This window comes from Phoxinus phoxinus (assembly GCF_949152265.1).
Source record: "Phoxinus phoxinus genome assembly, chromosome: 24".
Lineage (NCBI taxonomy): Eukaryota > Metazoa > Chordata > Actinopteri > Cypriniformes > Leuciscidae > Phoxinus > Phoxinus phoxinus.
This window is the reverse complement of record NC_136899.1, coordinates 12,898,328-12,913,712: the sequence shown is the minus strand read 5'-3', so window position 1 is coordinate 12,913,712 and position 15,385 is coordinate 12,898,328. Positions and strand designations below refer to the sequence as shown.

The following is a 15,385-nucleotide window of genomic DNA, read 5'->3' as shown; positions in this document are numbered from 1 at the left end:
ACATTTATTAAGCAGCACAACAGTTTTCAACTGTTATTATAATAAGAAATGTTTCTTGATCAACATATTAGAATGATTTCTGAAGGATCATGTGACACCGAAGACTGGAGTAATGACTGCTGAAAATTCAGCTTTGCCATCACAGGAATAAATTAAATTTTAAAATATATTAAAACGGTTCTATAAATTTGTGATAAATTTCAAAATATAACTTTATACTGTATTTTTTATCAAATATATGTAGGCCTAGCCTTGGGCTTATAAGAGAAAACCGTATGGGTGCTTTTACACTTGGTTCGATGCCTGGTCCAAACCAGAGTTCGATTGCTCCCCCCTAGTCCCCCTGCCCCCGCTGGATTGTTCACGTACTATTAATTGGGTTGAACCGTGGTGTGTTTGCGTCATCAAAGCAGTTTACCCCTGTTGGATGGTAACGATGATGCAGAGAAAGTGGCAAAATGCATAGTGTTGCTCGCCTCACTTTTATATTTTGGTTTTTGAACCTTTGGTTTTGTTTTACAAGTATCAGTAATGACACATGCGTCTATCTGGCGTGAATGTACTGCAAATGTTCTAAAGAACGCGGGAGTCAATTTGTGCTGAATCCGGGCAAAAATGAGATCTACGTACATTCTCGCTGCTTGAAGTGTATCAGTCATGCTTGTTAGGAAAGTGAGTGAGCACACACAACCACAGTTTTATCAAATCTTACATCATTAATAGCAGTCCACTTCTACGATTTAATATGATTACGTTCATATCAGCAGCAAACCATACCGGAGTTCACATTAACCGTACCCTAGACCGCTCTGGCTCAGTTTGCGGGTGCTCACCTGAGTTCGGAAAAGAAAGTTCACATCATCCAAACGAACCGAACTCTGATGTCATTCGAACCTGGGTGCACATCAAAAGTGGTTGTGTAAAAGCACCCTTACAGACCCCAGACTTTTGAATAGGAGTGTATATGGTTTTCCCATAAATTATATATATTTTACTTGTCAATTAGTATTTGATGGTCATGGTTTGTGTATTTTGTCATTAGTGCTTCATCTATTCAGGTATACTTCATGTCTTTAGGGCATTTCTAAAGCACTTAAGTGACTGATTTTTGCTTTCACCAATACATGAATCATGTTGAGCACATCATTGTGACCATGTCATCATTGTTCAAGCTGTTATTGCGCATCTAGAATCGCACGTGAACTCGCCAGGCTCTCGAAAAAGACACTCCCTCATCTGGAATATCTCTCATTTCTCGAATGTCTGGCACTCCTGGTCCAATTACAGCTGCTGAAAGCTGAGCTGTGGCATAAGCCCCCCGTCCACCCCCAGTGGCCCCTGCCGCCCCCACCTCGATCTCCCTCAAACCCTTTAACCCCTTAATCTCATTGACAATCAACAGCAACTCACTGGACCTTTGTCTGTGGCTCTCCTTTCCTCTCCTTCCCATCATCCCCTCCCCTCTTTCCTGCATTTCCCCCTTCACTCTGTCTTAATACCCCTCTCAGAAAAAGCGGGCTAAGGTTTCAGAGAGATACAGGGACTGCCCAGTGGCAGCTCTCGGTGACAGCATAACGGCCTGTGGTTTTCCGTCCAGCTTTGCTCGGTCCTTAGTGGGCTTGGGTGTTTGTGTGTGTGTGTGTGTGTGTGTGTGTGTGTGTGTGTGTGTGTGTGTGTGTGTGTGTGTGTGTGTGTGTGTGTGTGTGTGTGTGTGTGTGTGTGTGTGTGGCAAGGGGTTTTACTCACTCCAGCCCTGGAGCTACACTGAGCTTTAGAGCCACAGCCCCCTGCTGCTTCTCAGATTCGTGCTGTTTGTGTGTCTATCCTCCCACTCAACAAAGGCTTCTCAGATACTGCTAGTCCTCTACAGGTTTTCTGAGTGAGGGGCTGGAGGCAGGGCCAGCGCTTTGTGATGTTCTCATAGGGGATTGTAATGAGTTGAGGATGGAGGGATTGTGATGTTTATTTATGTATACACCATTTTATTTCATTCAAGCACTTTTGACTACTCTGGTTACTGGGGAATAGACTCTAGACTCATAGTATTTCATGTTTTGTTTCTAAGATTGGTTAATGTTGTCAATTTTATGCGTTCATTCATATTTTACATCGTTTTTTTTCATGGTTTCAGTTGGGCTTTTTGGCATGAGTGGTATTTAAATATATATTTTTATAACTATATTTTTTAAATATACTCTACCATTCAAAACGTTGGGGTCAGTAAGATTATTTTTAAAGACATTTATACTTGAATTGATCAAAAGTGACAGTAAAAAAATAATATATTTAAAATGAATGCTGTCCTTTTAAATTTCCATTCATCAAAGAATTATGAAAAAAAAGTATTATTATTTGTTTTTCAAAAAAAAAACATTAAGCATATTATTATCAATATTTATAATAAAAAAATTAAAAAAATCTTGAGCACCAAGTCAGCATATTAGAATGATTGAAGACTGGAGTAATGGATGCTGAATGTAACACTGCCATCACAGAAATAAATGACATTTTGAAATATATGAAATAGAAAATGGTTATTTAAATTTTATTTTACAGTATTACTTTTACTGTATTTATCAAATAAATGACTTTTCAAAAACATAAAAAAAAAAATCTTACTGACCCAAAACTTTTGAATGCTTGTGTACAGGTGAAACTCGAAAAAAATGTATATCATTCAAAAGTTCATTTATTTCAATAATTCAATAATCATCAAAATTATAACAAATAAAGGCTTGAAATATCTCACTTTGCATGTAATGAGTCTATATAATATATTAGTTTCACGTTTTAATTTAATTTAGTTTTGAATTACTGAAATAAATGAACTTTTGCACGATATTCAAATTTTTTGAGTTTCAGCTGTATATATTTGTATAAATATATATTAGACATTTTTAAATGTATATAAAAAAAATCTCCCATTTTGTTAGAATAAAGTGACAATATCTTGCTTGTTTTGTTTGTTGTCATCCATTGTGGTGATTGCTCTATTGTACAGGACAGCATGATGTTTCTGCAGGATGTACCATGTCTCCCTGTCACCATGTTAATGGACTGACAGCATCAGCACAGTCTCGTGGATTAATAGTTCAATAGTGGGCTACTAACCCCTGACTTTTCCATGTAGGCCTTTGTTTCAGTGGGCTGCTGGTAAACAAAGACCATTTTGTGACCTGAGGTTTTTTGTGGCATTTGTTGTCAATAGCAGCTTTAGAGACTGTTGACTTAAAAAAGAAATGTGGCACATTTTACAAAGGTGTTTTTTTTTTTTTTTTTTTTTGTCCGTTTGGATGTCAAGTGGATGTCAAGCCAACCATGGCACAATGTTTTATATATTTTTTTTTCCGTAAATATAAAAACAGCTGTTTCTGTTGGTAAATGGAGAATGTTGTTGATTAGTAGTTGTATAGAGAAATCAAATACAAGTAACAATATCAATGTATTCTTTGGCTTTCCTGAACTACATTTCCATAAGTACCGGTAAAATAAACTTGGATGCGGGCATGCCATTAAAATAAATAAAACAAACAAACAAACATTACCATAGGTTGACTTGATTTGCTTATGCAAGTTGCTTTTGGTTGGTTGTCATGACAATGTTTTTTTTTTTTTTTTTTTTTTTTCATCTTCTTTTTCCGTAATTCTCCTATTTCCTTCTTTTGTCTCAGAACGGGCTATTTTCTTTGCTGCTAGAAGAGAGAGAAGTGAGAAGTAGGAAAAAAGGGTAATTGGACAGACTTTAAATGGTAACTCGAAGTTCCTTTTTCACCTTTTAGAGAAGGAGCAAAGGCCGTGGTAGTAGGGCTCAAAGCTTAAGTGATTCTTCCACTCACTCTTTGGATAAGCACCATGACAAGGAGAAGAAGGTAAGGCAGCCTCCAGATCTACCTCACTTCCTGCCATGTGTGATCGATGCCCCCCTCCTCACGACTTCAGACTATGAGGTTAACGAACAAAACCAAAAACTCTTTGTTTGTCTGAAATATGCGAATTACACAAGCCACTGTCACCCTGTGCCGACCCTCACATGCACACTTTTTATATCCCACAAAGCTTTTAAAGCCACGGGAGGGAGAAGAGTGCCTTTTATCACTCAAAGTGATTAGTATTTTGATGCTGCCACAAATTATCAACATAAAGAGTGCTGTATGCATAAAAAAGCATCCGTCATGGCCATTAGTTCCACAAAGTCTGTTTAATCAGTATTGATAGGTAGTGTAGTCATTTGTTCCACTAATTTTCTATACGCAGCCATACCAAATGAAACATGTAGCATTATTAGCCCTGCTCGGCTTTTCATTTAATTCAATTAAGCGTAGGTCCTGCTACATGGCCTCATATCAGTTAATGTGTACGTAACGGCAGAAGACGATCCGTAGTGCATGTAAAAAACATGTTTGATTGTGCCTCTTGTCTGTATTTTTCTCTTTTTACTGTAATAATGGTGGTATCGGAAATCCTAATCCAGCAGACCTCATAGTGTGAAATGTGTGGAGGAGCTCATCACATCTATCCATCGTCATTGATAATTTTCTGCCTGTCCCTAAGCAGCTCCCACTGGCCACATATTTCAAACACTCAGCCTCTGTACAGCCATCTTAATCAGCGATAGCTTGCCTGAAGTGTCCTATTTGAACCGGGTTAGTAAAATGGCTCTGTGTTGATTTAACATTTATTCAGATGTTTCATCGTATTTTTCAGTTTTGGAAGTTTGTTGGAAGGATTAAGATTTAATTATTATATATTTAATTGTCTGTTCTGAACCTTTTTTCTAAATCTTTTTTTTTTTTTTTTTTTTTTTTAATAATACTGCTTAATAGTCGTTTTTCAAACAGTGATATATTTAAAAAAAAAAAATACAAAAAATAAACGTAGCAATTGTGGATTTTTGCTATTCTGCAAGCTTACCAAGCTACATATAAAGTCACGGTTTAATTGTAAAGTGTGCAACCACACATGCATTTTTTTGTTTATATATATATTGTTTTATTTTGCTATTATCTTATCTTTTAAAACAAATTAATTATTTTGATAATTATAAGTATTAGACTGCATTTGAGAAACTGTTACATTTTATGAGCTTAAATGTAAATCTGAATGCTCACAGTAGTCAGATGAGCATTTACAGCGGGGAGTGCAGGTCATTGAGGCTGTTGGTTATTTGACACAAATTCATTAATTATTTGAATTTGTTTGAATCCGTTTGCATTGGAAATGCATACCAAAATGGAGTGGATGGTGCTCTTTTCAGCTGCTCAAAGACCGACTGTGCAGCCTGTGTAATCTAGGTCAGCGAAAGATTAAATATGAGATGCCATTTAAAAACGTTTCTCCCAGAATTATTCTGATATTTAACATCTTCGCCTTATTCTGCATTGAGAGGGGTTGACATTAACAATGATTCGGGTTGGAGCTGTATTCTTGAAGATCGTGTTGTGAAGTGCTCTGTGCTCCGCCATGGCTATTGTTACGACGCCTGATTTGCATTAGCAAAGGGGGCCCATCCCCCCTACTCCACATTCCCAGGTCAAAGGTCGGGGGGCTCAGATGTATACCTAGCTAATTCCAAACCCCAGGGCCAAACAACAATAGAGGCTAAAAGCTTCTCAATTTGCAGCTAGTTCAGATGTGCTCTGAGAGGCCGTCGAGAGCGGCATCAGGGAATAAAATGATGTTTTCAATCTCTCTTCCTTCTCCTGCCTCACATATCTTAAATTCTAATCTGTTTGGGATTCAAGCTTTGTTTTCTGGATGATTAGTTTTTTCTTTTGTATTTAAACTTTTTTTTTTAGATTTATTATATTTATTCATTTCCGTAGTTGAATTTTAATACTTAGCCTGAAGCCTCGGGAGTAATTTCTTTGTTCATCCTGAAAGAGATTTGCTACATTTCACTAATCTGCTGAAGGCATTGATGAATTATGATAAATGCCTTGGCATTTTTGTTCTCTCTCTTTTCAGTCACCTCTGCCTGAACTATTCATCTTTGTATAATTAAGATAGCTGTCGTCTTATGTCAAACTCTTTCAAGACGTTTATGTCAGAATTTTAATTAGACCAGTAAACAGCAGTTCATACCGGCATTTTGTCATTACATAAGGGTCTACATATCTAGATGGTTTCAGTTTATTTATTTGATGGAATTAAGATCTCTTAAGAATTATTTTTTTCTATTCATAATCAGAGCCAAGTAGTGACATGATTTTTTTTTCTCATACTAACACTGCCTTGTCAACACCTTTAGAAACAATGTTAATTAAGACTAAGAGTCTTGTCTTTGAATCCTTTCAAAATTAGCTCTTTAATATAGAGCAAATGCAGCATAACAAAGCTTTGTAATTTCAGTAAATGCTGTTATATTTTTTAGTATTTTGTCACTATTAATAAACTTGTCATTTTGGTTTTGTGGTTAAAATTGTGATTTGCAGCATAAGAAAATCATTTTTAAACATAAAACAAAAACAGTGACATTTGTTTTGGATATGTAGGTTGTAGATGAAAACCAATAGCAATCCATATTCAATACAAATACAATCTTTTCCAACCACTTAAAGAATTTCCCAAGGTGCTTATTCAACACCTTCATTTCCAATGTGTATGATTTTTCTGTTCTAAGAAAATGACATTTAAATGGTATATGCAGGAAAATGGTAAATGGCGTAGAAGCAGCAGAAGCTCATTTTCATTTTCATTGAAAAACTTGAGCCTGAGGGCCTCTGGAATTGTCCCCGTCACTTGCACAGAGAAGTAGCATAAACCGTTATGTTTAGAATAATTGTCGATTCTAACTGAGACAATGGCTGGAAGATGACAGAAAGGGGCAAAAAATATATATAGACGTTTGTATATCGCTCCAGTGGGGAATGTGTAAATATTCTCTACGAATGGTTCAGGATCACTGCATATTTTTACAGCCATGCTCTTAAGAACAGAAACGGAGAGGTTGGAGGTGTTCGATTGGAGTGCGAGGTGTAAATTTGTTCACGCTCCCGTTTCTCGGGCGCAAATAGAGCTGTGTACAGCGGCACTAGACTGGGGTGTAAATTAAGCTGCAGTAGACTCTGGTCAGGCCTGCAATGTGAATCCTTTCCCATCCAGAGGAATACCTTTTATTTTTCTTTACAGGAAAATCTTCATGGGCAGCACAAGTGGCTCTCCTTGCCGAGATTGAATGCATACAAACGATTGACTTTTTCAGAATAGAACTTGTATTGTTTCACCTTTTTGCATTTCCCATCATTCTGTCTCTTTGTTTTCAGAAATGACAGTCTAGGCTAAAGTCCTTACCAAGCTGAACTGGCTTGGCTTCAGTCAAAACCTTTACTGTACCATCTTCATTAAGTTTTTGTTGTTGTTGTTGTTTCATCACAGAAACATAAAGAAAGAGATCGCCACAAACCAAAGCACAAAAAGTCTTTGGAAATGACGCCTTCCCTGGTGCCAGCGTTGATGGTGTCCTCGGAGAAGGTGAGTCCACCTGTCTGTTAGACTAGGATAGATGCCTGAGAGTTTGTCAAATGTCAACAAAAAAGTGCATTCTAAGCCTTTTTGCCCATGTGTGCATTCCCTTCTTGGCCACAGAGCTACAACAGCAGCAGTGGCGGAAGTGTCTCCTCCATCTCCTCCACTCAGAAGCGACTTGATGACAGTGGAGGCCGTTTCACCAATGCCAACTTCCAGGAAGTTCCATCTCTCTCCAGTTCCAGCTCTAAGGATGGTGGCTCTTCGGATGGTAAGAGCTCGGACGGCAAAAGCAAGAAGTCCAGCAGTCACGGCACCAGCTCAAGCTCTGCGTCCAGGGGCCGCAAGTCTGTGCCGAGCAAAACCCACGGTCCTGTGGTCACCACGGCGACTTCATCCACGGCCCCCTCCTCGACCAGTCCTTTTCAGCAAGGTGAGACTTTCAAACATGCCAACTTCACTTTCACTTCAGATTGTTGATGAGGTGAATTGGTAAACACCCTCTCCATGTTCCTGAATTGAACGGCCAGATTTAAGTCTCGTGCCGACTTCCTGTGCATGACATTTTGAGTGAGTCTGTTGTGACAGAGCTGGATGGAAGCCAGAAGCCGTAAGCTTGGCATGTGTGTGCGATAAGGCTGTCGTCTGGCTGGCTGCCGTTGTAATGTGGAGCGGAGTGTCTTTCCGAACTGGCAGTGCTGTGGGTGGCGTCTGTGTGTGTGTGTGTGTGTGTGTATGTGTGTGTGTGTTTATGTGTGTTATGAGGGAGGTTTGGGAGTCAGAGGAGAAGCATGTTCCCCTCTTTTCTGCTATCATGCCGTGATGGAGGGATTGAAGCAGAGGTCACGCCTGGAAAATTCAGACTAATCATTAATGTGTCAAAGTGCTGCAGGGGCCTCCTTGCTGGAGTTACGCGCAAACTTCAAGGAACCTGGAAGAAGAAACAATGCAGTGTTTTCTCAGCAGAGCGCAATGAGATCAAAAGATGTTGGAGATTAACTATAGAGTCTAATCTTCTGACTGAGAGTGTCATATTCTCTGGGCTGTTGTGACAACACCTGACACAGACCCAGCCACACAACTGTCTTGTTCGGCCACCCTGATGTAATATCCAAAGTATATGAGAGATTACAATATCAGCAATCTTTTATTAAATTGAGTCCTTTGTGTTTGACAATAACAGAGAGCTGTGGTAATATGTAAAGTTTTGTATGTTGCCGCTTATGTGAATCTTGTTGTTATTGTTGATCTAAGAACGGCAGATAAAAAGTAATATTCTTTGAGGCAGGATTTAAGATTTTAAGTTAAGTTGGCTCTCTTTTCAGACAGATTTTGCTCATCTTCAGGCAGTAAATGGATAGCGGTGCTTAATCTAGCATCCGGCGATAAGATACAGCAAAATTCCTGAATGTGTTTTTGGAACAATTACAAAATGCAGCTAGTTATCTATTTGTCATGGCAGATTTTTTTGTGTGATATTACTATATTTATCTGTGTGTGTTTAAATGTTTGGGGGATAGACTGCACAGTAAAATTGGGAAGTAAAGTCTGCAGCCTCTTGCCACATCTGTGAAAACATGCACGTCAGAGTTGTTTCTCTGGCTTTGGGTAAAGGACGAGTCCTTGCCTGAGGCGAGGGTCTGAATGAACACCTAGATCTGGGTCACCATTCTGGCCTTCCTACGTACCTGATTGTTTGGCTTCCTGCGAGTTTGACCGGTCCACCACATTGACATTTCCTGATTTCCTCAGGAAATAGTTTTCAAAAATATTCTCAAATACCCTTTTTAGAATTATCAAAATTCAAAAAGATTTGAATTTGAAACTGAAACATTCTCATCTAAGAGGTAAAGTTAAGTCTTAAGTTTAAGTTTTGTATGCCAGATCTGGAGGAAAAAATGCGCATTAGGTCATTTGATTTTTTCAGGTCAGGGTTTTTTTGGTATTCATTTCGGACAACTAATATAGTTGGTTTTCTTTTTAAATCTTACCAAGACTTTTAACTCTTTCCCTGCTAGCATTTTTGAAAAAAGTTACCATTATTTTACATATGCATCTGCTTACATATGCTTTCACTTGTTTCTGCTTCTTTTTCACCTGTGTTTTGATCACGGATTTTCTGTACTCTTGCTGAAGATGTGTAATAGCGCTCCCATACCATATGACTGTGAAAACACGGAAAGCCATCAAAATTCTGTCAATGGCGGGAAAGTATGGAGCCCCCTAAAGTGACCTTAGCAAAAATAAAAATATTGCTCTGTGCTCTCGCGAAAGTCTCGCGTGTACACATGAAAGTTTCTCGCGAGCCCGAGATACGTTTCTCGTGAGCACGTGAAAGTCTGTATATTTTTATTTTTGCAAAGGTCCCTTTAGGGGCTCCGTAGGGAAGCATAGTTTCATAAATGACGGAAAATTCCGTCAATGGCAAGGAAAGAGTTAAATGGTAGTGTATAATGTGGCAAAAGTTGCTAAACTATTATGCACAGAATTGAAAATGATGTATACAATATTCCAAGCTCTTAGTAAAGATGATTGTAGTGCTGTTGTCCAGTTTGGCGTCCAGCTATGCTGTGTTTCTGTGTACTTAAAAATTGAGGCTGCAAAAAGGTATTTGTTTTATAACCACATGCCACTTCTCTTTTGGTTTATGCTGACTGTCTGTTAATATGGTTGTGACATTAAGGTGCACTTTTATCTTTATCTCTTCACTTTTCTCTCTCAGGGCTTTTATTAGGCAGCAGCAGCAGCAGTAAATCAGCCACTAGTGGGTCTGTGGTTCAACCCACATCTGATTTCCTCAGCTTCTCTGATCCCAGCCTGAGGGCCGGTGACTCGTACACGCCTCCATCCTTTGGACGTTGCCACGTGAAGGGTGGTGCGGAAAGCGGAGCCTCTGAAGGCATGGGGGCTCTCAACACCTTCAGTGTGATGTCCCTTCCCCAAAGCTCCAGCAAGCATTATGAAAACTGTCACCCAGCTGGAGAGCTGGGCGGTCTGGCCTCCGCCGGCTACAAACGACCCCAGCCCTCCTCGTCCTCTTCGTCTGCGACATCATCTTCATCTACAGGCGAGGATGGAGTGAAGAAGAAGAAGAGAGGGAACTGGAGGAACCGGTATGGACCGTGCTTTACCACCCAGGACAGTAAAACCACTGATACCGGAGAGCACGGATCCACAATGCCCTCATCCACCTCCCCTTCGCCATCCTCCATGAGCACCATGTCCTGCCGCGGGAGCACCGTTAGCAGTACTGGAGGTGTGGGAGCGGTGGGTGCTGGTAGCAGCAGTCTGGGGATTCAGAAGTCCCCATCCCTCCTCAGGAATGGAAACTTACAGGGTATGACTGTCAGTTCCCCACCTGCTGGACCAGGTGAGCAGAGAGAGCCATAAGATGCATTTCATTTGTTTAAAGTTTGCTTAAATTCAGCATGAAACTAAAATTGATCCTGTTTATTGTGAATTGTTCAAGTGTGCATGAATTCTCGCTAATACGGAATAATTATTTTGATGTTGTGGATGATAGCAGTACAGTGCATAACAGTAGGGCTACACAATTAATCATATTTAAATCATGATCAAGATTTCTGCTATTCTTGTTTACACATAATCGTCTTTGACATTGGTTATTTATTCTTTTTTCCCGTTTGACATTTTCGTTATCTTGCATTGGAAACAAACCTCTAGCATTCATGTTTTGGGTTGCCAGATGTCGAGTTAAGATCCCTCAATCAAAACTTTTCTCTTAAGTTGTGTATTCTTCCTTCCTAGTGTTTTACTTAAAGGGGTCATATAATGCCATTTTTGTACAAGTTAATATGATTCTTTAGGGTCTAAATGAAAAGTTTGTAATATACTTTAATTAAAAATTCTCATTAGTATTGTAAGAAAACACTCATTGTACCTGGTCAAAAACAGCTTTCAATGTTTTCAGCACGCCATTTAAGTGCATGTGTCTTTAAATGATAATGAGCTTTGCTCACCCCGCCTCTCTGTTCTGTGGGGTGTTTTGACACAACACACGTGGAGTGTTGTCTTGACAACAGTTGAGGGTATATTTTGGAGAAAGAATGGCAGCGGGAGTCTCTGAGGACACATCTGTGCAACAGTATCTATTTGAAGCGGAGTCGGACCCAGAACAAGATGACTACCCCAAAGAAGTTCGACAATTAACGTTAAGGCTCGAACAGGACGTTTCTGAATGGTTGGTTAACGTAATGTCACTTTGATCTATCTTTGTATGTTCTGGCAGGGTAGTGTAGTGAGATACGAACGCTATGTGTTTACTGATGTATACGTTAGTTCATTGACAGATTGATGTTACAGCTAATGGTCATGGAAAAACTTTTTCCCGGTAAATGTAGGCTTGTCAGTGATGTATAAAACTTTACACTCACTTCTTCTGGAGGTGCAACAGGAACACGAATAGTTGGTACCGATTCTTTTTTCAGGAGCAGCTTCTTAGCAAAACCAGCTTATACTGACCCGCGTTTATAAAGCAGTCTGGTGAGAAATGACGCGCAAACATGAAAGCATTGACGTTGATCATGGGAATATTCCCTTCAAAAACAAAACTCAGCCACTACGTCGGTTCGGATTTAGGAACATCAAAATGACTGCTGTGTTCGTTATTACACCTAAGAGCAGAACACCACAATCGCTGAGACGCCATTCTGCTCCAGCGTACCAACAATGGCGGACTATGATGACAGCTCGCTCAGGGCGGGTCTGTGTTGAAACGCTGCTGTCAATTAACAATCGTGGGAGGGGCATCTGACCGTGTGACGTCGAACGGCTCGATTTGAGACAGGGGAAACATATATAAGGAGATTTTTTTAAAAAACACTGGATGGCTTTTTATCATTATATGATGGTTGTGTACAGGCAATGCCAACACAGATTTCAGTATAATCAACTTGTAAAAGTGCATGTACCATTATATGACCCATTCAATCATCCCAACATGGCAACCATGTGTACCCAGTCTCTCTGCACTGTATAAAAATTCTGATCTTAAAACACAAACACACAAAAGTTTAGCGTTCTCTATTGAGATACTGTTCAAATGAATGTGTAATATAGCCAAACTGTGTTTCCTGCGTACAAGTTGCTTTAAGAATTCTGATGAAATTTCTCAAATGAGAACAATCATGATTAATAATTATGATTATAATATGAGCAACATAATCGTAATTATCAGTTTAACCATTATCGTGATAAAATCCTATACGACTTTGTCTAAATAAAAAACTAATAACTAAAATCATTGTTTTTAATGCTACACATGAATTTATGTGTGTGTATATACATATATATATATGATCCCTATTTATATAAGGAAAAAAGTGAAATGATTTTCAGCTGACCCAAGCCCTCTTGTTTTTTAGCAATCTGCCGTATTGAGACCATCCATATTGTCCCATCCTGTTTCATGTTGACTTTGAGGTCCATGGTTGTCTATTTTTTTCAGCCCATGTTTTTTTTTTCTTTTTCTATCTTTCACATTCACAGCCTTATTTGTATTCCTTTCATATTACAATTGATGTCTATGACTAAAGTTATTATTGTCTTTTTAATACGTCTACACACTCTTTAATCCAAATATTCTCTCCTAACGTTCTTCTCTAAACTTTTCTTTCCTCACCTTTTCTTGTCTCTTTTTTTTATTTCATTTTTTTATACCTACGGTTTTCTTTTTTCTATTTCCTGGACTCATAAAAATGGAACCATATAAAAAATGGGCTATCATAAATTGGCATGTTTTGGTCGATCTGAGATAATTATTTTTCAGGAATTACTCGTTGGAGGGTCTTTTCAATATCGCAGTCAGTTCAATTCCTCTAATTCATCTTAATCTTGCCATGAATTGCAGTTTTTTTCCATCTCTATTTATTAAAAAAAAAAAAAAAAATCCATTTGAGGTCCGCTTTTCTCGAATAGAAGCCTGGGAACCAGCATGATGTTGTTTTGGTCTGTGCTGAAGCTCATTAGGATAAAAGTGGATGGAGGTGCTCTCCAAAGTGCTTCCTCATTCCTACCTGATTGAGAGCTTAGAGTGGCCCGCTGAATCTCCATAGAGATGCACATTAACCTGTTGAGCCCGAGGGAGCTGGAGGAGGGAAGGAGCCCGTAACAGGCAATTAGTTAAAATTTTATTTGTTCCTCCCTGTCGTTGTCTTTGCTCGGGATCTAGAGTGAGCCGACATCACTTACCGGTTCAAGATGGTGTGTAGAAATGCCCTGACCCCTACTGGCCTTCCCGTTCACTGAGCTGGAGCCAGAACTTGCGATCTCGGTGCACATACTACGTTCTTTCTCACTCATTTGCTGGCACTATCTCTCTCACACCTGCTAAATCTAGCCATTGACATAAGCGCTCCACATACACATGCCAGCTAGAATGTTTAACGGGCCTTATCTGTGGCGCTGCACTGTTGCTTGGCAACCATCTGGCTTTTTTGTAGTTTCTTTCCTTCTGATTAGAACTTAAATCTGGTCTTTTTTTCTTCTTCTTTCACTCCCTGCTATGTGCCGTCTCACTATCACCCTGTCCCCTCTCTCAAGGATTTTTTTGTTTGTTTTGTGCTTGTTCTCCCACCCGTCCCTGCCCTCACCTGTTCCTGGCCTTTGGCTGGACTGTAAATATTTAGCCATTGCTAATGCAGGGCTACAGCAGAGTGCTCCACCTCATCTATCTGTCTCACCCTCCCTCTATTGCTCCCAGCTCTCTTACTCTCTTTTTTTTTTTTGGATGGATGGATGACTGGTTTATCAGGGGAGCAGTGGGGGCTATTATTAAATGCAAACATCCATCTCAGCCCGGCCGGGTGTAGGGCTTTATGGGGTGTTATTTGGAGAGGGGGGAATGATGGGAAATTTCATCTGAAATTAGAAGGAAAAGCTGGGTGAGACAAATGAGCACAATGTACTGTTAAGGCTGGAAGACTCTGCACAACTTTTGATAACTGAACAGATTTTAAAACACTAGGCATTGTACGCTTGTCGACTTTGAATAGGGTTAGAAAAAACTGGCCATCATACACTAAACGGCTGAAGATCACACACCACCAGGCTTTCAAGTTGTTCTGAACAAAACTTATGCAGAAATGTGATTCCTCCAGACTGCAAATCTGGGCAAAAGTCGTGTAGCATATTCCAGCCTTTAAGGGATATGGTTTTGGAGATTTTGTTTAATGTAAATATATTTTAGATGGACATCTTTGTAATTTTTTTTGTAGCATCTTGCACATGATACAGCGTAATGCGTTCAATATTTTAGTAAGTTCAATATTTAAAAAAATAAAAATACAATTATTTTCAATGCCCTCCGTTTTGCATTTTTAAATAGTAAAACATATTATGTTACAACTGTATGACTGAATTTTCCTCTTTTGAAGAAAGAGAATGTTTGAACCATATTTTCCATACACTGAATTCAATTTTGTCCGTCCATACCATGAAAGTCTTTTAAGCCCCATTGGCTTTAATTATATGGACAAAACAACACAGAGACATTTTTCATTGTATCTTCTTTTATGTTCCACAGAAGAAAGTCACAGGTTTGGTGATATAACGACATGATACAAATAATGACAGAATAAAAATTTTGGGTGAACTATCCTTTTAAGCCTGGATGTATTACTCTAGGATGAAACTATGCAGCTGTTCTGTCCTTTTAAGTAAACATTGATAAGCAATGCATGCATGCATAAACTGCAGCCATGCGCCTTAACTTATCGCTCTCTGTCGGCACACATTAGAAACATCAAGTCTGACTGACTGTTCGCATGTGATGGAACATATCTTGAAGCTAGTAACCCAACGCAAAACACTTCAAGACATCGATTACTGTTCATGATACCACATTTAAATTAAAAACATCTGCCATGTCAAAGGCCTAAATATGTTCTACTGCCGTGCAACA

General features: G+C 39.1%; 1 protein-coding gene across 14 annotated transcripts in view; it reads left to right on the top strand.

Annotated features, from left to right (window-relative positions):
• mllt10 (MLLT10 histone lysine methyltransferase DOT1L cofactor) overlaps nt 1-15,385 on the top strand; it is a 55,182-nt gene that overhangs the window by 18,971 nt on the left and 20,826 nt on the right. For 7 of the 14 annotated variants that reach the window (XM_079601660.1, XM_079601657.1, XM_079601655.1 and 4 more), the window contains 4 exons: nt 3,780-3,869; nt 7,375-7,470; nt 7,585-7,897; nt 10,187-10,834. In XM_079601660.1, coding sequence (XP_079457786.1) covers nt 3,780-3,869; nt 7,375-7,470; nt 7,585-7,897; nt 10,187-10,834 — 1,147 coding nt within the window. The remainder of the gene's footprint in view (nt 1-3,779; nt 3,870-7,374; nt 7,471-7,584; nt 7,898-10,186; nt 10,835-15,385) is intronic. The other 7 variants (XM_079601652.1, XM_079601650.1, XM_079601651.1 and 4 more) reach the window with 1 other exon arrangement.